The sequence below is a fragment of the Manis javanica genome, chromosome 15 (genome assembly GCF_040802235.1).
Source record: "Manis javanica isolate MJ-LG chromosome 15, MJ_LKY, whole genome shotgun sequence".
NCBI classification, from domain to species: domain Eukaryota; kingdom Metazoa; phylum Chordata; class Mammalia; order Pholidota; family Manidae; genus Manis; species Manis javanica.
In genome coordinates, this window is record NC_133170.1 from 88567606 (window position 1) to 88591440 (window position 23835).

Genomic DNA, 23835 nt, shown 5'->3' on the forward strand with positions numbered 1-23835 from the left:
CTTAGCAGGACAATGAAAGGTCGGCCCAAGATCACTTCCGAGTCCCGCTGCCAGTGCCATTCCTCAGTTTTATGGCTCAAGGCATCCCTGTCACGCATGTCATGCATGGTGAGCAACACTTTCATCTCCTGCTTTGAGACAAGGGCACGGGGAGGTACGTGCCCCAGGGCCGGCCCCGAGGCTCCCCGTTAGGCGGGGTTGGGGCGTGAGGGGCGCCTGGCTGCTGTGCCGGCAGCAAAGGGTAAGTCTGGCAGTGACTCACACACACCCCCTCCCATCACCTTCAGCCGGGGGCAGGGCACTCCTGGCTAACCGGAGATGGGAGTCCCCTGGGGGAAACCACTCTGGTGACAGACACCTAGCCGCTTCAGGTCCTGCCTGCTCCTCGAGGGGTGACCAGGGTAAGTAAAGAATTTTCAGAAAGAAGCGGCCTTTCTCATGAGAGTGCTCACATCAGGGGTGGAGGCAGGCAGACCCTGCCTCGTCTAAGTGGCCACGCACTTGCAGCATTTGATGGATAGGTTACCGTGGTATCCCCAGGGTGGTGTTTCCTGCAGAGCCATTGTCAGCGCCGTTAGGCAATGACCTGGGTAAGGCGGACGCAGCTCAGAGACATGCGGTTACAGGGCAGCAGTGAGGGCGTCCCACGTCCCCGGGAGCTCCCGAATCACAGGTTCACCCCCTCCAGGGGTCACATCGACCCTGGCCAGGTTTCCTATGGGTCTTGAGCCAAGAGCCGGTCCCCACATGTGCTGGAAATGGGGCCAGAAGGGACTGTGGTGTTTCCCGGAGGGACCCAGGTGCAGGAAGGCCTGGTCCCAGGGGCCACTGCTAGGGGACCACTGGGCGCATGGCAGCCCTGGGGTGGGAGGGCCAAGCAGGACTCTGGGGCAGGCGGCCTGCGGGCCAGGGCTGGGTGTGGGCTGGGGGGGGGCACACCCAGCCTGGAGCGGGCCCTAGGGCTATGGGGGCGTCTGGGCGGAGGCCTCCAGTTGCTCTGCAGGCCAGCGGGAGCCACTGACGTCTGTGAGCCAGACGGCATGGGCCTGTCTGCCTCAGGAATATGGACTCGGGACTGTACATCCGAGGGGGAGCGGCTAGTGCATTAACAGAAATAGAGACAACGCTCTCAGGAAGCACCCAGACAGTCCTGGGCATCTCAAGGTTCACACGCAAGAGTAGATTCCAGGCGATCCTCCAGGAACTATGCCCGAAAGCCCACCCAGGACGGGAAAGCCCCCTGACAGAAGCTCTGAGGTGTCAGCTCCCCGCACAGCTGTAACCGCCATGGGGCAGAGGGCTGGCGGGGAGGAGATGCCCCTCTCCAGAGGGCACAGCTGCTTGGAGGGGCTTCTCTTCATGGTGGGCACATCACCCCCTGGGAAGGAACAAGCACACGTTTGGCAAAGAATGCCTATGCGCCGCTGAGCAGACACAGTGCCCGCCGGGAGGGAGAGGCCCTGCAGCTGCACCCAGGGCTCTGGCTTCCTTCAGACACCAGCGTGAACTTTGGGCAGCTCCCCATCTCATGATTCGACATTCATGCATAATAAATCAGGCCATGCTGTGAACGTTCTTGCAAGATACCTGCCCAATTACCTAACAATCAGCTTCTGGGCGCGAGCAATCAGGGGCTGCATGAATCTGAGCATCCTCTGTGGGTGGCGTGGGACTCAGGCACCCAGCTGCAGAATCGGAGGTGGGCTGTTACCCGCGGTCGGCCTGATCAGCGCTGGGCTACGTGTATAAACATGCTCCCAAGTGCCCTGACAGGGTGATCCCAAATCATGGGTGCAGATGGCTCTGGAGGGAAGATTTGTAACTCACAAGAGCCGTTTCATTTTTCAAACTCTGCATGTCATTTCCAAAGGAACTTATGCACCTATAAGGACCAGTAACAGTTACTCAAAATTACCTCAGGCATGCAGAGAATTATTTTAAATTGAGTTATAGGGATAGGGTCTCAAGATGCCCTGTCTCTCCACCTACTTACCGCGTCTTTGCTGCATTTAGAAGGATTTCTGGGATGGCAACCAAGTTCTGCCAGTCTGTTCCTGGGGATTTCTGTGCCTGTGAACCATCCCAGGACAGCTGTGCAGCTCCTGTGGCTCTCAGCAACCAAGGAGAGACTGCCAGAGACCCCGTCTGGTGGCGGTGGGTGGCATGGGCCTGCAATGGGGGGCAGGTGGTCCTGGAGGGGAACCACACAGCCCGAGGCTGGGGGAATGGTGGACTGAAGTAATGGGAAGGACTCGCGGTTCAGGCTTGCTTTGAAAATGCCCAGTTTAGATGGGGTGGGCAATGCCAGGGGGCTTCTGAGGGCTGGTCCTGTTCTGGAAGGCAGGCCACGCAGGGGGCAACTGAATTAACATGATTCCAGACCATGGAAGTTTCTGGAGAACCTCAGTTGTGTCAGGATGGGGTATGGGGAGGGTCTAGGGCACGGTGAAAGGGGATGATGGTCTCAGGACAGCTGCCTTATGCTCACAAGCACATTTGACTGACTCCAGTGCAGGGCCAGTTCCAAAAGACACCTCTCTCTGCCTACGTATCTCGCTGTTTCCAAGTCCCCTAGGCAATCTGCAGCCACGTCACTCAGGAACCTGATGCTCCCTCCTGTATCTTTGAGTTCATTTTGAGTCCCACATCTCTCATCCACAAGCTCACAAGCTGAGTGTGTGGGACTCACTACATTCTGTTCGAGTGTGTGCTTGGACATCGCCGCAAAGCACAGCTCAGATGGATGTAGATACAGACCAATGTGAGCAGTCAGCAGCTGAGCTTCACAGATGCCTTACTGTTTTATACATAATCAAGACAAGTTAAAAATGAAGACTTCCCCACATAAAAGGAAAGAAGGAAAATAAACACGAGGAGCATTAACACACAAGCCCTGCAGGTCCCATACATGCTATGCTGGAGGTTACTTTTTCAGCTCTAAATGTGGCATCTGTGAAGCCCTATGTCTGGGATTCACATGACTCTCAAAGTGCCAGAAAATGCTAAGGCTCATCAAAGGAGAAAAGAAGGGCACTGCCACGAGCAGCCACCTCCAGAGGCTGAAGGCAGGGTCCTGTCCTGCTGTGCCTGGTGGATGGTGGTCGTTACAAGCACCTTTAAAAGGCCCACAGGTTGGCCTGAGGGTTGAGGTAGCCCAGTGAAGGGGCATCTGTCAGTGAGAAAGATGGAATTCCATTGATGTAAAAATCAGAACGTCCCAGATGCCCCAGAAAGGGTCCTAGATGCCCAGCGCATCTATACGACGCTCATCAACGAACGGACGGCTCTCCACAGCCCGTTCTGAATTTGCATGCTCGGCTTGCATCAGTACCTCTGCATCTAAACACACAAAATTGGGGTCCTTCACACACATGGTGCTTCGTGCTATGAAGAGCAAGAGGCCATAGCCCTGGCCTGTCCCCAGTTCAGGAGGTGGGTGTCCCACTGGCCACACTGCTGCAGGCACATCCCGGACACACACTACTGCAGGCATATCTTGGGGCTCCCAGAGGCCGGCAGGAGCTGCCCAGGTGGTTGTGCCCAGAGACACTGCAGCACCCCTGGGGTGCATCTGTCCTTGACGAGGGCTTGTCCAACTGGGTGTGTGTACCGGGCTCCGGCCTGGCTGGACTCAGTATTCATGGGCTTGGCCACAGATGGCGGGCAGAGGCGGAGGGTCACCACAAACCCAGGAGCTTCTGGCACCCCGCATCTTCTGTTTAGTTCTTGGGGTGTTGCAGACCCTGTGCTGAGGGCCTGAGTCTTAAACGAGGTGCAGAAGGAATGCAAACACCCAACTCTTAGAGGATGCTATATCCTCGTAGCTTTAGATAAATCATCTAAAAGCAAAATAATCACACATTGAAAACGTAATTTGAAGTGAGCCATCAGGCCAGATGGAAGAATGTAAAATTTAATATGTTGCTGTTTTAACCATAGATTCTGAACGTGCAGGTGTTTGCATGTGCTCTGCCCTTGCTCGATCCACATGTGGGTTTCTCTGCTGCAACTGATCACAAAATCAAGCTTCTAATTACTAAGGCCATGCATCACTATAACTGAAAAAAATATCCATGCAGTACACTCCAGGGAGCAAAACAGACGTGATGTATTTGTTCATTTATACATCGAAACAAGTAAAAGTCAGGAACTTCAGCATAAATTCCAGAGGAAAAAAAAAAAGATTAGAAATGTGATTCTTCTTGGTTGCCCTGGATCATTAATATTTATATGGAACTGTTTAAATCCAGAAGTTGCAAAACAGCTCTCAGAAGCTACAATCAGCATATTAAATATACATGTGGAGACAGAGGCAGCAAGCGGCAGGGGAGAGAGAGAAGGGAGGAAGGGGTGGGGAAAGAAAGGGAGAGAGAGGGGGGTGGATGCGTGTCCCCCGCAGACCATCGAGCCACTGCACATTTTCCTGAGGTACCAGGCCCAGGCCTCTCGCAAAGTCCCTTAATTCACTTGCCTGCAGAGCCACGGCTGTTCCTGGTCCAGCAGTCCCTCCCCATCTCCACACCGTTATTTACCTGTCACGCACCTTGGGAGGCTGAGGTGGGCCTTTCCCCAGCCCCCCACCCCATTCTGTTCCTTGGTAGAATCTTCCTTCCCATGTGGCCCCATCACACCTCCTCGGGCTGGGACCTCCCGTGCCAGGCCTCCCTCCCCAGCTCCCGCACAGATTTCATGGCCTCGGTCACCCTGCCGAGCCGCGTGATCTCTAGCTGTGTCCTATGGCCTCGGATGACCCGTGACTCTCAAGTAAAAAGCTGGATCTTGTGTCACTTGGCATTCGATTCACTACAAATCAGGGACGTCAAGACAGTGAGCTTGAGGATAAAAGGGGGGCATCACAGTGGGCTTCATGGAACACAGATGCCAGGAACTGCCCGTGGTTCTGAGCAGTCCTTCAGTGTGTAGGACGCACGAGGGTCCAGTTTCTTGTAATGCATCTGCTCCGCGCACAAAAGAATAAAAAACGTTTCAAAAGTCTGTGTCTGTGACAAGGTTTAGATACAACATTGAAATGCAGGTGTGTTTTGGTGAGATACATGGTCAGAAAGACAGCAGCTTCTGCAAACACCCGGGCATCTTGCTTTGGACCCTTGAAGAAGTCCCTGTTCAGTGGCCACGCGTCACAGGTCCCTGCAGCTGCTCCGGCCCGTGGGGCGCGCGGTGGGGGTGAACTGCCCCGATCCGCCTCCTCCTCCCCCAGCGACCCGGAGAGTGTTGGCGGGTGTCCACTGAGACCTCACAAGTGTGCCCGTTTCCTGGTGAAAAGGCTTTCTGGTCTGAACACAGGCCTGTGTCCGTGCTGCTTCCTTCGGACTACGCCTCATGGTCGGTTCTCCGTCCAGCCTTTACTCTGCAGCTTAAATGCTTTGTTAACACACTAGTTTGCCTGTTATTTCAAAGCTCCCTGGCTCTGCCCCACCTCCCCAGTCCCATGTCAATTCTCCCTCTGCAGCATAAAGTTTACATCCGTGTGATCTGTTTCCTCCCTGGGACAGTACGTTGCTCTGGTCACGTCTGTCCTTATGGACAAGCCAGAAGGGCCAGAGAACTAACCCTCCCTGGGAACAGCCCTTCCTGTGGCCGGCAGCTTCGCCCTCCTCGGTGGGGCAGCGGGAGGCGTGAGCTTGGCACTGTCTCCTGGAGGCCCTGGGGGTGGGGGTGCTACTTGCCTCCAGCCCCCAGCGCATCTGGCAGCTTGATCTGCTCTTAGGCATGGCCTCCTCCCCTCAACGCTGTCCGGACACACTTGGGCTATACCACATGTATAAGCCACAGGGTTCATCTTTATGAAATGGCCGAGCAGACACAGAGGGTGTGCAGGTCTTTGCATCAGACACAGGTGCAGCCAGGATGTGGTGAGCCTCACTTACACAGGGAAGCTATTGCCCCGGAGTCGGGGTGAGGTATATATGGGCTTTGTCCCATTTTCTCACACATCCTGTCACCTCAGGGGCAGTGGCCCTGGTCATGCATATAGAACAGGGAGCCGGTTCAAGAGTCTGTGGGCACCAGAGGGACGGGAATTCAAGCAACAGTTAATCTGAGCTCCTCAACCAAGCCTTCAATTTTTCCAACTGAAAATATTCCTATTATAAGAGGAATACATTCTCTGTGCAAACAAAAGAAAAGAGAGAGATACAGATTTCTGCTTCTGGTAGTGCCACTTCTGATTCTTCTGCAGAAGACAGCTAAAAGCCCTTGAGGGAATGTTAAAGAATATTTTAAAAAGCTTCAAAAAGATAAGAACATGAGGGATTATTGGGTCAGCATCAGGGAGAGGATGGAGCCTGGAGGGTGAGTCAGGCACATGGGGACAGTCCTACCCTGGCAATGTTTCAAGACCCTTACAAGATGTCTGAAAGGCTGCATTTTGGTTAGTTTCGGGGTTCAAAGCCCACCAAAGAGGGAGGTCCTGGTGCACTAGCCCCTGCCATAGGATGGGGGCACCAAGTGCTCACCCTCAGGAGAAAAAGTGAAGCCCAACAACGTCCTCTCTGTCCTGGCTACAGACTGGCTTCTCAGCAACCAGAACCTGAGCTTGGACTAAGGTGATCTCGCAGTCTCGCCCAAATCCCACCTGATTAGCGTCACCCACACTGCATAAATTAAATCAGTAAGTAAGTCTCCTACAGAGGAAGCTCCTGGCTCAGGCAGCTCCCCGGTGAGTGCTAACAAACAGCCGGCAAATAACTTCAGTTTTACACAAACTTTCAGAGAACAGAAAAAAATACAAGTCCTCACAACCAGCTTAATAAGGAAGAAATTATCAGAAAAGTTGATATAGATGAATCTTTCCCATGAGCAGAGATGCAAACCTCCCAAGCAAAACAGAAGGACACCGACTCAGCAATGTAAACATCATGACCAGTCGGGGTTCACTCTGTGAATGCAAGGCTGGCTCGACATTTTCAGATCGGCCCGTGCGGGCCACCACATCGCGGGTGAAAGGAAAACACTCACAGGTTTTTCATTTGCACAAACAGCTTTTGAAAAATTCAACATTCATTCATGATTGAAAAAAAGGATTGCAAGATGGTTTCCTTTAGAGACCCAGGACAAGGCACTGGCGTCACTTATGTTAGTGCAGCTTTTGCGAGTGCCGTGCGGAATGATGAAGGCTCGGAGGCTTAGGGACGCAAGCTCAGGGGGCAAGAGCCCTTCTCTGACAAAGGGCTTAATCTTTCCATGTAGCAAAGCAACTCCCCCTCCCCCAACCCTGAGCTTGGGCTTTTGTGGGCCCAGTACAGCTGTGCCTGTGAGGGAAACCAGGCCAGTAAAAAAAAAAAAAAGAAAAAGAAAAAAAATATGCAGGGGAGGGAGTCCTACAGGGGTCAGCACGGAGGGGAGACCTCGTCAGCGGAGCCTGGAAGGGGGCCTCGGGGTGCTGACCCGGATGATGGGATGATGGGTCCTTGGCTGTGTGCTGGAAAATAACTTTTTAAGCCTGACAATTACGTTTGTGTATTGTTCTGAGTGTTATTTCCAAAGTAGAAAGGGTTTGAAAATCATCTTTACACGCATGGTATTCAAACAGACAAGCGCACGAGCACACACACACGTGGAAAGGGGGGAAGGGCTCTGTTTGGGGGGGCCTTCCTCTGGTGCTTTCCCTTTTCTTCTGACCTAAGGAGATGTGCCATGACATACGCTGTTCTTGGAGAGGTCAACATTTTTTAAAAATGAAAACATAAAAAGAGAAATCATATGGCGGGTTCTTCTGACAAATGATTGGATCTCACAGGATAAATTTTGAAGCCACAAAACTGACTTTTTGCTGGAAGGATAAATGGGAAGTAACTATTAAAAGCGACTAATAAAAATAAGTTTTCCATGGGAAAAGTAGTCAACCAAAACCAAGCAGCATTGAACTGGAAAAAACGATGTGACCACGAAGGAGGCTGGACTACGATCTCCAGGAGCCAGACGTGAGCATCCGGGGGACTCTTGGGCCCCCGTGTTTCCTGACCGCCTCCCCCGGCAGGCCCCGCCTCGGCGCAGCTGACCCGCCCGTGCGGCCCTGACCGAGTCACATAACCCTGCTGAGCATCAGCTTCCCTACGTCCTAGGCCCAAGAGGACCTGCCTCCCCTTCGGTGGTCCTCATGAGGACGACATGCAATCCACTGTAAACTTGTCTGAAAAAGTGGCTCTGGGCATATGTGAAGGACTTTAAAACAGCACAGAACCCCAAGAGGCTACGCCTCTTCACCTGTAAAATGGTGATAGTTCTGGTAGTACCTGGTTTCACAGGACTGTGGCAACCGGGTGCCTGCGAAGCACTCTGCCCGTTGCCTCACCTGTGCCCAGGGTGGTGGGATTGCTGTCACTCCAGCCACGTGGACGCGTGAAGGCCTCCACCCCAGCCCACTGGGCCTGCCTCAGCCTGGCCGGGTGGAAGCCTGACAGGACCCTGCTGCCCCAGCAGCACCTCCGGGTCCAAACGGGCCGTCCTGGGGAGGGCCGCTCTCTGCGTGGTTCCGGTTTGCATTTTGAAGAAGGCCTGGATGTCGGCTCATTCTGTCACCGAGTTCAGATTTGGCATCAGGTCTGGTCTGGACCAGAACTGGGCTACGTGCTATGCTTTCAACTCTCCTGCATGCTGGGAGGTGGCTTCGGGCATGAGGGGCCGTCTCAGGTTGCTGGAGGCCCAGGCGACTGGCTCAGCCCGTTTGTCCCCAGAGGGGGCACAGCAGACGTGCCTCGGGTGCCTCTGAGTCATGGCCCCTGGCCTCTGCCCCAACACACCTCCAGGCAGGCCACCCACTCTACCTGTAGGGATGGTGGCAGCTAGATGAAATCTCTCTGCAGTCCCCCCGGCTGTCTCAGTGCAGCCTGTCCAGGGGCCCGGGGTGGCGGGAGCCGCTGGCAGTGCAGCCGGAGTGGGGCAGCAGCTGTGCCCCTCCCTCCATTTCCCCCACGTCTGTGGGCCTGGGATTGTGTCTCTGAATAAGACACTGGCACCCCACCTCGCCGCAGGTCTGTGCCCCAGGGGGCTGGGGCGAGTCCAGGGGCTGGCAGGCCTCTCTGTGCAGTGCCCATCAGCCACACCACTACGTCCCAGGGCCTGTGGGAGCTGCGGCCAGCATTCCAGCCTCACGCAGTCACGGTGCTGCAGACAGCCCCCACTCCCCAGCCTCGGCATCTTCAGGAGAATCAGGCCAAACCTGGTGCCGGGAAGAAGTGCTTTCAGCCTGAAACGGCTGCGGCAACTGCAGCTCTTCCAGAAGCAGACCCAAGGCAGGAGGCGGGAGTCCTGGGGAGGCAGGCTAGGTCCTGAAACATTAGGGCAGGAATGGGGGGAAGAACAGGCAGCCCTGCCCCCGTCGGAAGATGGGAGCGCGGACGGGGGCCCGCGCTTTCTGTGCAAACACACAGTGGCCGTCACCGCCTGTCTCCTGGAACCATCACTGGGTGGCTCCTCCGGACCATCAGAGACCTCCAGCACACCCAGACCCTGCATGCCCCCCTCCACAGCACCCGGCTGCGCCAGCCCGACACCTGTGGGCAGTGAGTGACGCCCCGTGGTTGCCAAGAGATGAGACATGTACACAGGGGATGTCCAGCCCATGGCCAGGGAGTCATGGGAGGGGCGCTGGGGTCAGGCGAGGCCCAGACACCACCTGCCTGGGAGGGGACTGCCGAACCGTTCTGAACGCGAGGGGCGGGGCGGGGCAGGGAGAGCCAGGCCCCAGGAGCCACCCATAACTGAAATGCACGCCTGGGGAGTGTCAGGACGCAAAGGCCACGAAGGGAAGGATTGGAGGCTTCGCATTCAATCATTTCTCCAAGCGACTCTGGGCAAAATAAACACACACATGAATAGGACATCCGGGCCATTCCAGCTGCAGGAGGCTGGAAGCCTAGGTGATGAACAGACATTCCCGACAGATTCCTGCTCCTGACTCCAAGTCATCTTACCCCACTCAGGTTTCCCCAAGGGCAAACTGGCTTGTCTTTTCATCCTAAGGGACTGGAAGCGGGGGCGGGGCGTCTGGGTCCCACGGCTCTGCTGTTTTGGCACCAGCAGCAGGATGCTCAAGACCCGCCTACGAAAACGAGGCCCAGCAACCGGCCCTGTGCGGTTCCTGCGGTGGCCCTGACAGGTGACATATGGCAGCGATTATAGGAAAGTCTGACAAGAACGCCAGGAGCCGACGCCAACGAGCACTGTTTTCCAGGGCGAGGATTCGGGAGGGAGATTGCTAATCCCCTTGGAACAGCCACGCGACCCTCGCGTGTCCACCGGGCTTATCTGATGACAGGTTTTCACCTACAAAATCCCAGAATCATTTCCTTCCACCTTGGCGGGATTTGCAGAGACACTATTTAGCTGGGAAAAGGGGGGCTCAGAAATGCACCGACATTTCTGCTCTGCTGGAGAAAGTCCGGTTCAGGAGAAGAATCCGCGTCTTTAGCATTTGTTACTCAGGATTGCCTGGTTCCCGCCCCTAACTTGGCATCAGCCAGTCCTGGTGGAGTCCGGTGGGGGAGGGACAGACCCTCCCTGGGGGCTGTCATCAGGGCTGTGATTTCCCCGAGGAAACAAGAGGGCGCTCTTTCCCTGGGTGCGGGTCATGACCCCTGACTCAAGGCTCTGGGTTTCTTCTAACACGCGGGACTCAGAGTCACGGGCACGGATCACCGAGCACCTGGGACCTGCTCCTTGGGGTCTCGGGCTGGGCTCCCCCTCTGGAGACGTGGGCAGGGGCACCCTCACCTGAGGCTGCCGCAGGAAGCGAGGGAGGGCCTGTGTGCGGGGCCTGCTCCTGCCCCCACGCCCTGCCCGCCGGAGCGCATCGCCGCCGAGCCCCGGTGCCTTTTCTCTGCAGTCCTGTTTGGGCGGGTGTGCTGGCAGCCCAGGAGCACCCAGCTCTGCCTGGGCACAGCCGCACGTGCGCACCCACCGAGGCTGCCCAGGCACCCTCCCCTCTGCAGGCGCGCAGTCCGAGGCAGGCCCGCCGCCCCCACGGCTCCCGGGGAAGGCGGCCCCTCCCTCTTCGCACCCTGCCACCTGCTCAGGAACATCTCTCCGGAATTCTCCCACCAGCCCTGCCAGTGCGGCGATTTCCCTCTGCTGGACCGCGTTCATCCGCGCGGGGACGCTTCAATTTCTCCCACTTAGTATGCCTTTGCCACCGCCTTCCCCAGCAGCTACCACCCATTCCTCTGTTTACAGCAACACCCCCCGAAGGCGATCGCCCAGTGGGCTGTATCCAACGGCTCTCTCCCCACAGCCTTAAACTTTTGAATTAAACGGTAACATTCTTGAAGAAAATGCTCAGTCACGAGCATGATGCTCAACACGTGGGTCGGCTTCACACATGCGGGGGGTGCTGGCGAGCGTGTAGCCAGGACCCAGATCTAGACACGGTCATTCCCGGTGAGACAGGGACCGTGGGTGTGGTCAGAGTAGGGGGAGGGCCTCTGGAAAAAGACCCCTTCCAAAACCCTGTGTTAAACAGTTAAGCAAAGTCAGTCACATTAATTCTCTAAAGTAAAATATCAGACTAGGAATATAAGCATTCTTCAGTGAGATTAGTTAAAACTAAAAAGCCAGGAGTAACCTGGCCTGGAATGTTTGAACATCCCCCAGATAAGAAAATACCTCAGCATAGCCCATTGTCTTCATTGTGTCAATTAAATGAGGCTATTGTAAAATTTACTTTAGCGGCTAAAAGGCCCGGCTTATCTTTAACTTTGCCCAGATGCTGCTTCTCCTCCTCCAGCCCCTAATCAAGTCATATACAACCTGGGCAATTAGTATGGCAGGCAGGCCGAGCCGCAAACAACATGGGGAAGGGCAGGGAGGATTCCGCCTTACAGACGAGACTGCATTTTAACACCCAAGAAGTTAAGAACTAAGATTCTTAACTTACTATTCAGCAAACAGACAGTAACTCAGCCCACCTTGAGAGCGGGACAGGCAGCCTTGATTCATATGCTCCCAAACCAAGAAATTGCTATTCTGGGAAAAAAGCAAAGCAGTAAATTTCTTATGTTAACTCTGCAAAATAGTCTGGAAAAACTGGTAAGAAACTTAGTGTGTCTTCAAAGACAAACATTTAGAGACAATTTAGTGGGTCTGCATCCCTAGCCCTCTGTCTCTCAACCGCCTGTAAATCCCCCAGACCATGCACTGCCCGGGGCTCTCCTGTCCCCTCCTGGCGTGAGCCGGGAGCCCTGGCCTCTGGCTGTATCTCTAAATGAAAGTCTCCCAGGCTCTCCTACCTTGAGTGTTTGCTGAGTTCATTCTTTGACTCCGCAAACAAGAACCCTGACATCACCGGCACCCCTCAGGCCCCCTCAGGCCCCCACACTGCAGCCCCTGTTCCGGATGCCCTTGGCAGAGCTTGATGTTGCCTGGGCCACTCTCTGCTGTTCTTTCCTCAGCCGGTGTGCGTGAGCTCTCACTCCCAGCACCCCAAAACCGCTCTCAGCGATGTCACCACTGGCCTCCTTACTTCTGAGAGGTTAACTCACAGACCCCGTCTCACGGTGGTTGCGTCCTCAGCTCAGACTGCTCTCTGGGGCCCCCACACCTCTGCTTGGAGGCCCCTAGGCATCGCGCACCCGCCAGGCCAAAGCCCAGCTCTGCCTGCCCGTCTGCTGTGCAGCCCCCGCAGCCAGGGGGAGCTCCGTCCCCCCGGGGCTTTGTCCCTTCCCTCCTGTCTCACGACCACAGCTGAAACCTGTTGGCCCTTCTTCCAAAAGCCACCCTTGTCTCCCTGCTTTTCACTAAGCTCCCGGCATGACTGTGGCCTGGACCACGGCTGCGTCCCCTGGGTGACCGCACCACCCTCCAGCCTAGAGCCCCTGCTAGAGGGTGGACACGGTGCCTCTGCTCCACTCAAATGCCCCAGAGAGAGAGCCCCCGTCACTGCTCCAGCCTAAAAGGGATCCACGTCTCGGGTGCTCTGTCCCCTCTCCTCCTTCCCTCTCCCCAAGAGCCCTGTTGTGACACACTGGCCTCCGCGTCCCCCTTATTCACACAGGCACGTTCCCCCCTCAGGGCCTCTGCCTGGGCTGCCCTCTGTGTAAAAACCTCTCCCTCAAGGGATCCTTGGGGTCTGCCCGGTTTTATGATGAAATGTCATCCTCCTAGCCAGCCCTTCCGCGACCGCCCTATTTAACGGTATGCGCCGTGTCCATTTCTGACTTGATCTTCGTCTTTGATGTATTGCTCTGGGGCACTCTGTTCATTTCCTGCCTCTTACCAGGAGGAAGTCAACTTCACAAAGGTGGGCGTCTGCTCCCAGACCAGGGCCTGACGCGGAGCAGGCGCTCAGCAGACATCAGCGAGCGAGTGGGTCTCACAGGTGCTGTTATCGGCCACGTGGGACTCTGGTTTTTCTGGGTCTTAAGGCCATAAAGAGATTCTCTTTTTTCCCTAATTTGTCCAATTCCCTTTGCTGGTGCTATTCATAAAAATCATAATCTGATTTTTAATACCCTTTTCTCATTTAATTTTTGTTATATCGTTGCAGTTAGTGAAAGAGAGAGACATTTTATGAAATGAAATGAAATGAAGACATAATAAAGGCTCCAAGCAGAAGTCGTCTGTGCAGATGTGTGATGCAGCTCCCAGGCCCGCCGGTGCCCAGTTCCAGACCCAAGGCCTCAGGACAGGGCCTCCACGTCAGGTCCCACCTGCCCCCCGGGATTGAGTGAAGGTGCTGAGGGCTGTGCCGCAGTCCTGCCTGGAGTGGGCTTCCCTTCCCTCCCCTGCTGCGCCCCAAGCAGTGGGGAGGGGCGGGCAGGGGTGTGGGCCAGTCAGTGGCTTTAGAAACAAGGACTTTGCTTCTATTTCTTGTTTGCAAACAGATCAAAGTCAAAGTTTTGTTGCAGAAAGTTGGATTTCAGGAGTTAGAAATTTCGATATTTGCATCACATACCCATACTCGCTACCTCTCTGATTTATTTAATCCCTTGAAACTTCTGTTTATTTCATTGACAAAATGGAGTAATAATTTCCCACCTTTCAGACTCATTGAAAAGATTAAATAAGATAAGGTGTGTGCATTTACTAGCTCACAACAGTTCCTCAACAGATTGTGGATTCATTTCTACCCTCAACATTGATCGGAAGCATCCCTCCTCGATGAATCTACCAGAGTTGCACAAGACACTTTCCCCTATAAATTGGTTTGTAAAACTGGCTTTGCATCGGGAGCTGGACTAAACAATTATAACACCGTTGGAGTAAAATGAAGTCGTGGATGAGCATTTCTCCCGGTCTCCCCCACCAGCCTCCACGCTGCATCCTTCACCATGTCCGGCTCAGCCAGCTGCCTCCTCCGGAGGTGGCTCCCAGCCAGGCGGACCTCACAGCCCGGGGTCCACGGCCCACAGGGCGACGAGAGGCAGATGTCCTTCGGGATCATGCGCGTGGGAGAGCACCGCTCAAGCTCGGGCAGTGTGGGGACCAGCAGGAGGGTCTGTTCAATCGCAGGTTCCCAGGCCCCACCCTGGAGGCTCTGCTCTTCAGGTCTGGGGGTGGACACCCTGCTGCTGGCAGGACCCCCTGGGAAGCCAGGCGCCGGGTATTTAACACAGACCAGCACCTAGTCGGTGCAGCAGATGTTGCCCACTTCACAAAACTTTCCTTGCTAACACTTAATTAACACCTCTTTCTCATCATCAGATCTGCTGGAGGAAGGACCTGTCTCCTTCCAGGGCCCCTCACTTGGGGACCCACATGTTCTGACCCTTGGGGTTTCCAGGAGTGTGTGGTCAGCTCCCACCACTTTCCAGAAACCTGGTGGGACGCTCACTCTGACTTTACTTCCCTGACCCTGCTTGGCTCCAAAACGTGGCTTATTTCACCGCCGTTTATGGACCAAGAGTCACGGGCATGGCGAAGCTGCCTGCTCACCAGGCCCCGGCTGGATGAGGACAGAACAGAACATACCCTGGGTTTTGTGAGTCCGGGGGTCCTGTTCACCTCATCGCTGCACAACGCCCTCCAGCCACTGAAGGCTGTTTGGTTTTGTTCTGTTCTCCTGGAATGGCCTCAGAGTGGTTGTTCTGACAGTGCACAGACACCATCTAACGCCAGTGGCTACACTGAGAGATGATCTGTGATAGGAGAAGGGAAAGGCCACACTTCGACGTCAAAGATTTCCTTATGAAAGGACTCGGAATTGGGGGTCTTGGCTTCCTTACCGAGCTGCACCTCCTCAGGGCAGCGCAAGGCACGGGGAGGGCACGGGTCCGGTTTACTGTGATGCCTCAGCGTGTGTCTGTCCCACTGTGTGCGGCTCACTCACCCCTGGCAGCTGCCTGCGCCCCTCAGGTGCCCGCTGCAGACCTCGTGGCCCCCGGCTGGCCTGGGGTGCCTTGTGCCAGGGCTGGTTGCCTCCCACGTCTGCCGCGAAGCCCAGAACCACCACAGCCATGGGTGGTGAGGCTGCACGGGCCTGAGCCTGGGGCCTCGCCCAGAAGGGCACCCACCTCCAGAGATGGCTTCCTGGAGAAGTGGCACCTCCTCTCTGCAGGGCCACTGAAGGGCACCCCAGGCTCACAGCACGAGGGAGAGGCACCGAGAGCCTGGGGCGGGGGGTATGCAGGGGCCCCCACAGAAGCTGCACCGTATTCGCAGTTAAACCAGCGACATTTCTGCCGCCGAAGGTACTAAACACCGCGACTTGTCAGCCCAAGTCTGAGGCCTTCTTTAGGTGTGAGGAATAAAGTTACTTTCTGAGAAAGAGAATCTGAATGCCAGCCTGCAACTGTGGCTTTGATGTTTATTCTAACTACCGGCTGCAGACAGATGTGCCTCCCTGCGACGGGGCCTCACTCCAGAGTGTGTGCAACAGCCAGGGACAGGGACAGTAGGTGGGTGCCCGCCCCGCTGACCCTGGCTCCTGCCGCACGTTCATACCACTGTCTACGCGCATCTCTTGGAGCGGGTAACACCCTCCCAGTGGAATTCATGATGAAAGTGTCAGTCCCATAAATTCAGGCAGTCAAAGTACAGCTCTGACATTGACGTGCTCCCTGGCCAGGGCAGGTGCAAGGTGTTCTCAGTGGGCATGGCCCGCGGGAGGCATCCTGCCCCACTAGGTGCGGCAGGACCAGGGTTCAGGAGAGGGGTGACATTGCACATTCAGTGGTGGGCAAAGCCTGGGTGGCCCGTGAGCACAAGGACCCAGCTCTCTCTGCTCTGTGCTCCTGGACTTCCCTTGGGTACTGAAGCTGCCTTGCCTGTTGGCAGCCAACCCAGGCCGGGTGCCACCGTGGGAGGAGCATGTTTGGCGCACCCGACATCTGTCTGTGCCCCGTTCTCCAGTCCCTCTAGGCATCCCAGCCCTCAGCATGTGAGCACCCAGGTCCTCTCCTCAGGGTCCAGGTACACCCAGGCCGTTGCAGACCTGGGCCGGGGGTGCTACGTCCCGTGCTGTGTCCCAGGGAAAGGGACCGATGGCATTCACGGAGCTCACAGAAAAGCAGCCCAGACAGACCCTCCAGAGCAAAGCCAGGCATGGAACCGCCGCTCAGGCCACCCTGTGGTGCGGACGCCCCACTGGCTCCCAGGAACTGGCCGCCAGAACTGGGACCTCAGGCAGCCCTGAGCGGGCCTGTCTTTGCTTGGGCCGGGAAGGGTCTCTGCCTCTCGGTGTTTCCGCCCAGGAGACGGTGGCACCACCGCTCCCCCCTGCTCGGTGGCATCAGGAAAGGGCAGGCAGGGGACAGGAAAGTGCGCAAACAGACTCCTCTCACCAAACAAAACCAAACTGACACAGAAACCAGCAAGAGCAGAGAGGCCACAGTGGGAATCGACCCAGGAGTCCGTTTCCAAGCCAAGAGAAACCAGCATTCCAGGCATATGAGCTGCACCAGCTGTGGGCAGCCCTGTCCAGGTCCTGGAGGCCGCAGAGGAAACCCGGGCACTGAGGGGCATCGCTTGTGCCCTGGGGGCGCCCGTGAGCAGGTGCCATGCCCTCCAGTGACCGAGGAGCCGCCTCTCCCTGTGGTCGGCTCGGGGTCATGGGGGCGGGAGTGGGCGCTCACACCTCACTCTGCAGCCGCGAGAGCGAATGTCCTCTGATCGGTACATCAGTTCTGAACAAATTCTCTTCATCTGCCAGAAAATAATCTTCCCAACCTGGTTCCGTGAAGCCCCAGCCAGGAGGGTGCCCTGCAGGGGAACCGGTCCCTTAGAAGCCCTTGCAGTGCACAAAGGGGGCAGGGTCACCGCCTATGAAATGCCATTTCCTGCTGCAGAACATCAGTCTGAGGAGTGCACACAGGGCTGTGAAACTCATTCTAGGGGACTGAGCCTTTCACAAAGGGCACAGCCCACACCCCCTTCCTCAGTAAGCCAGCACTCTTGCCCTGGGCATGGTGTTTCCCGGCGAGTGGCCAGTCCAGCTGGCACCTGAGGGCCCGCTCCCAGGCCCGGCGTCCCGGCCTGTCCACTCTTTCCCCACTGGAGCCGCTTCTGTCCTGCACCCTCTCCCTGAACACTGCCCGCCTTGCAGGGCCCGGGGCCGGCCCACCACCGGCGAGCTCCCGGCCCCAGGCCTGTTCTCCGGCTGCGCCGGGCAGACCCCTTGGGCAGCACAAGCTGAATGGATGCTCGGGTCCTGCCCCTCCTCATAAGCCTGGCTGCGCCTGCGTGCGTGCCCCGCGGGAGGCCTTACCTCGTGGGACAAGTAGAAGGCCGCGATGCCCAGAGGCCAGAAGCAGCAGAGCATGGAGAAGACACTGAGGCCCAGGTGGTCCCGCGGCGGCATCACGAGGAAGCCGTCCTCACTCTCTGTGTCGCTGGAGCAGTTGCTCTGCAGACAGAAGCCAGCAGCGCAGGGTCAGCCAGAGAGGCGGTCACGGGGCCGCTGTGTGGCGCCCGGGGGGTGTCCAGGCTGCGCGGGCCACCCTCCCGGGAAGGCAGCTCTTGCTATTGCCTGAGAGCAGATTCCCCCCGGGGGAAAACCGCAGCCAGGGAGGAGCGCCCGATCCAGTAGGAACCATCCTCGCATCGGACTCATGGGCCTTTCCATGGAAAATAAAGTCCTCCAGAAGCGGAGGATTTCACAGGCCTTTGGGACCCAGGGGTGGATAGAAAAGGATAAAGGTTTAGTGTGTGGGGGGCAGGATGGAGCCCTCTCGGGGGGCACGCCACAGTGTGGGTTCCACTCCTCAGCCTAACTTCATGCTGGGCTGCAGGACACTCAGGGCCGGCGCCAGGGAGGGGCTGTCCGGAGCCCCCGTCATCCCCCTGGACTCTGGCCTCAGCCTCCGAGCTTTGGCTGCTTCCTGAGGAGCTGGCGGCTCCTCTGTGACCGGGTCACTCCCCAGGGGCTCAGCACAGACCCGGACAGAGCCTCCTGGGGACTCCGACACAGGAGGTCGGGGGACCCAGCAGGGATTTTTAGAAAGCAGCTCAGGCGATTCTAAAATGCTCCCCAAGCATGGGGGTCACTGGCTGAGCCCCCCTGCAGAGGGCACACAGAGCCTGGGGACACCAAAAGGAGGCTGCACCTCCAGATGCCCAGGGGCAGGTCCCACCTGCTGGGCCCCCATCGTGAGCTTGTTCGCCCCCGCCCCCTGCAGAACATGACCCACCCACACTGACTCGTCCCTCACCAGGGCCAGTCCGTCTGCGGGCTCCCTGTTTGCAGAGGCGAGTGGTGTTTTACTCCAGACTTTGTTTTCTAAAAAGGAACGGAGCATTTCTTCCTGAGAGTAGGCATCCTAACTCCCTTTGTTACACATGAGGCCTCCTGGGCAGGCTAGAGGCGGTCGAAGGGCGCAGACACAGAGCCCCCAGCAGCGCCCACGTGCCACCCTGAGCCTTCCCAGCAACACAGAGGAAGCCCGCAGGAGGCCACAGCGTCCCTTCCTATTTTAGTTAATTAAATGCACATAAAACATGGAAATACTGAACCTCTAATCAGTGTGCAGACAGGGCTGCAGTGCAATGACAGAAGCTTCCTGGTAGGACTTCTGACTAGTTGTCAGAGGAAACAGGCGAATTCTGACAGGCGCAAATCAAACAAGGGCCATCCCAGAGGGCCCTGGGATGGGAGTGGGGGATGCACCATCTCCACACACCCGTCCACCTCTGCATGTGTGCACGCACACCCATGCGCATCCTAGCAGGTCAGGGCTCGGGGGCTTGCAGGGAGCAGCTCCTTCCCCAGGTGGGCGGCCTGCCTGGGGCATCCAGCTGCCCTTCATCTCCCCAGCACCCCCTCCAGAGCCGTGCCTGTTAAACTTCAATTCTCTTTACTGAGCTGCATCACCTCCCACGGAGCCTCTCCAACAACAAAGGGAGATGGAAATCACCACCCTCACGTCTGTAGAGCAGGGGCCCCGCAGCCCCAGGAATGCCCCAGTCACAGTGAGGCCAGCCGAGGGCTGCCGTGGGAGGCTCCGTGGGCAGCCTGCTGGAGGTCTGCGCCTCCTGTCTGTGAGGGGGACGCGCTGTGCTGCCGGGCAGACTCCTTCTCCACCACTGCGCATCTTCAGGAGGAGCTGGGGATCAGCCCGTCGGTGCCCAGACCCTCACCCTGGGGGCGGGACACGGAGGGTCTGGCTGGTGGCACAGCGGAGCTGCACTTGGAAGAGGCCTGGGCATGGGGTTCTGACATGGCCCGGGAAGGGACAGGCCTGCAGGACAAGGCCAGGACCGGCCAGGCCTGGAGACCTGCTGAGAAGTGGGACCAGGGTGGAAAGGACAGCCACTCCGGCCTCACCTCAGCTATGGGGCTTCAGGCTGAGCAGCCCAGATGTGACAGGTGGACAGCCTCTCACAGGAACCACACCTTTGGGTCGAGTGTTTAGGTCTGTGGCTCCTGTGGCTTTTTGTTTCGGGTGTGTGTTAGCTTACTAAGAGTTTTACATACCTGGGCTGGCTGGACCCGCCCAACAGCTTTGGAAATAGCTGTTGCTACTAGTTTTGTTTTTCTTCTTTACAAAGGATAGACGTGGCCTTGGAGCTGTTAAAGTCTTGCTAAATCACAGAAATGCTTGGTCAGCGGGCACGCATTCCAGCCTTGCGAGCTGTGGGCAGGTGCGAGCGACTTGGCCATCCACGTACCCGTGGGCCTCATTTGTTCTTTTGCCCAGGGGGAGGCGCCCTCCTCACACCTCCGGACCCCAGGGGTTCTGATGACCGTTAGTGACCGATCTGCGTCGTGGCAGCAATGGGAAGCCAGCGGCTAGAGAGGTGAGCTCAGCGGGTCTGCAGAAGCCGGTGCCACGCGGCCCATCGCCATGGGCACAGGTGCGCTGGAAACATCTGAGAGCTACACCACGATCCACAGGGAGCAAACAGCTACATTTCAGGGCACCCCCCGCCTCTTCACAGGTGTTTATTTAGAAGCATAAGAGAACCACACTGTAAATTGCAAGTTGTGGCTTCATGGCACCAAAATAATCAGTCCATTTTGATTAAAATAGACTTTAAAAATTCAGACAAATTACAGAGCCGACAAAAACAGCCCAGCTCTTTTTATATTCCCTCCTCTGTCAGCGGGAGTTCCGTGGGTCTAAGTGGCTGTGGGCACCTTGCCACCAAGCAGGGGGGACGGGCGATGAGGCTGGCCTGGGGGACGCCACGTGTATACCAGCAAACCACGAGGAAAAAACACACCGCCGGCAGCACCCAGAGATCCTTCACTCACGGCAGCCGTTTCTAAAGATCTTCCTCACAGTCATTAGATCAGAAGATGCACAGGGCAGGCGGAGAGCACCCCGGAGGAGGCGAAAGCTCACGCGGAGGCCCCGTGAGACCCCTCAGCTCGTGCACCGCTGGTCCCCCCGCGACCACACACAGTCGCATTCTCTGCCCGTTTTCATGACTTCCGCTCTTGGTCCCCTTGTGTTTTCTTCCTTGGGTTATTTTAATAAAATAACCATACCACCAGGCCCGATGCCCAGCCATGTGGTACATCACAGTGCCTCCCATTTGCTCAGCTCTGCGGGGGCTGCAAGGATGCTCCCTCGCCCGTGGGTTTCAGCCCCAGGTAACTTCACTCTTGATTTGGTGAGACTGAGAAATGACAGGGGAACATTCTTGGGGTGAAAAGGTTTGTACCCAGTTTTATTCCCACCATGGCAGGTTAGGCACTAGAATCCCGTCCACTCAGAGCGCGTCTGCATGTGGCAAGCCGGTCGCTGCCTCTGGGCCTCTCTGCCCTCAGCTGTCCCAGGCTCTGTCCTCGGTGCTGCCACCACTCCAGCCTCTGCTCTCCTGCGGCCGTGCAGCAGCCCAGAGCGCTGGGTGGAGCTCTTTACATAGAGTCAATGACAACGTTTTGCCCATAAGTGTGTAGTGAGCAAGCCAGCCAGGGCCAGGTGAGAATCCGGGCCACAGGAACCTTCACTTTCTCCACACCTGGCATGTAAGAGCTGGAGTGGGGCACGGCCGGGAACAGAGACAAGAAAGGGCACTTTCCTGAGGCAGGCCCTCTGTGGGCACCTGGAGGCCGGCCCCGTGGGAGCTCAGGGGACAGAGGGGCCCACGGGGACGAACGCCCCCTGGCAGGTGTGCGGTAAGCGGTCCCTGGGCAGAGGCCCCCCAACTCTGCAGGGCAGGCCCCAGTTGCCCGGAGAAGGTCCTCAGCGGGGTGGGAGCCAGGCACGGGTCTTCTAAGGCACAGTAACACGTGAGAGCGCCTGCTGCCGAGCCTGTGGAGGGCCTGGGGGCTTAGACACCTGTGGGGCAGTTGGGGTTCCTACGGCCAGGGTCCTCGCTGAACTTGAACCACCTGATGATGTAGCTGCCTGTGGCTGGGCGTCTGCTTCACACCCGTGGGCAGTAAGCTGCCACTGCGCTATACAGAGAGTGCGGCCCAGCGCTCTGGGCGGAGGCAGAGAGGCTAGTGCCTGATGTACCCCCGGGAGAACACGCCGAATAAACCCTTTCACCCCAAAGAAACGTTCTACTGTCATTTCTTTGGTCACACTGAACCCACAGTGAACTTGCCCGGGGCTGAAACCCACTGGCAAGACAACACCTGAAAAGCTCAGCCAGGGCAGCGCTGTACGGAGCGAGACCACCACCCTCAGGGACATCTGCGAGGGGGCGGAAGGATGGGGGACCCTCGGGACACGGACACCCCGGATGGTGCGCCCCGTCCCCTAGTGAGTCGACAGGCACAGAGAATGGATGCTCATCATATGTTCACAGACAGGATCGGGCAAAGCTCTCTAAGACTCGGTGTGAAGTAGAGCCACACGAATCAGGTAGAACAGACCCGGGCAGAGCGGGCAGTCGGTGTATGTTGGTACTTGTATGAACTCTTCATTCTCATGTTTTTGTTTTCACAGCATGGTTGGAACTGAGTGGGGCCCTAGACTTGGACTTTGTGAGGAAGTTGGGATCCCCACATGGAGGCGCCTTGCTGTGCAAAGGCCCTGGGTAGGGAGTGAGCAGAGCACACAGGGGTGTGGAGAGTGAGAGAGAAAGTGGTGTCAGGTGAGAGCGGAGGGTGCCCACAGCTAGACAGGGCAGAGCGCTGACCGCCGCGTGCTGGAGAAACCAGGCTTGCCCGCGTCAACCAAGCAACCCTCCCAGAAGGGTGGGGGTCCCGGCGAAGCCCAGCCCCAGACGTCAGTGTATCACGAACTGTGAGTCCAGCTCCTAAGCGTGTTCCTGGCCTCAAATCTGCATGCCCTGGGTATGTGATCTTCTGCACACAAGAGCTACACAGATCGCTGCCCGAGGCTCTGATGGTCCCTTTAGGTCTTCTTGCTGCCAGTTTATGTTGCACTTGTCTGAGGAACTCAGCACATTATCCAGTGTGTCCCATACTGTTTTCAGATGGAAAGTCCAAAGAAGTTTTAGCAACGGATGTGGACTGGTTTTCACGTAAGGGTGGGATGCAGGCCTCAGCCCAGGCTCCTGGTCACCGGGTGCACCTCACTCCTGGGCTGTGGGAGCACAGGCCAACATCTGGGAGTGGGTGCTCCTGGATCCCATGGCCTGGGAGCCCTGCTCACCGCCCCAGACCAGGTGGGGTGCTGCTTAGAGAAAGGAGAACGAAAACTATGTGAAGACTCTGTTTTTCACCTACTGAGTTGACCAAAATTTAAAAAACCACAACAAAGTACACCCTTAGCTGGGCTGTGGGGAGACGGGTGACGGAAGGCAGACTGGGGTAGGGCCAGGGAGCTAACCTATGCATAACAATTTGATGAGTGTTTACGCTTTGGCCCGGTAATCTCACTTCTGGGAATTTATCCTGAAGATTCACCTCCAATAATACAAAATACATGCGCATAAGGTTATTCACTGATGAATTGTATGTAACTGCAAACTATGGGAGACAACCTAGATGCTCATTTAAAGTAGAGTGGTCACAGAAACTGTGATACAGCCTCGCAGGGGAATCGATGCTGTCGTAGAGAGAATGGAAGATGCCAGTGTGAACCGGGTGGCCTGGGTCAAGGGCGTCAATGTGGAGCTATAAATAAACACATGTGTGTATGTATATGCACATCATTACATACACATGTTTATGCATGTATGTTTCCCAGCTCGGTCTCCTTAGAGGACCTAGAAGCATGACTTCCCCCCATCCCCAGGGCAACGAGCAGGCCTGGCACCTGCACGCTGGCCTCTCCGTGCCGTCGCTCCGACAAGACTGCCAGGGCTCTCTGGGGAATGGCTGACTCCAGGGCTGGAGGTGCCAACGTGTGAGATGCATCTGATCATGTCGTGGTGCCAGGAAATGACAGTAAGAAATGATTAAAGAATGACAAGCTACCTCGAAAGGGTGAGTGTGTAACAAAGTGAGCGTCTCAATGAATATACAGTAAACATTGCAATAAATGAGATAGTAACTCGTTGACTAAAATAAGACTCAAATGG

The 23835-nt window shown here is 56.6% G+C and overlaps 1 protein-coding gene across 4 annotated transcripts in view; it reads right to left on the minus strand.

The window, feature by feature from the left end:
• SYNDIG1 (synapse differentiation inducing 1) overlaps nt 1–23835 on the minus strand; it is a 106225-nt gene that overhangs the window by 20981 nt on the left and 61409 nt on the right. For 3 of the 4 annotated variants that reach the window (XM_037001870.2, XM_037001869.2, XM_037001874.2), the window contains exon 3: nt 17660–17797. The exons of the other annotated variant lie outside the window; for it this stretch is intronic. In XM_037001870.2, coding sequence (XP_036857765.2) covers nt 17660–17797 — 138 coding nt within the window. The remainder of the gene's footprint in view (nt 1–17659; nt 17798–23835) is intronic. 4 annotated transcript variants of the gene reach the window in all.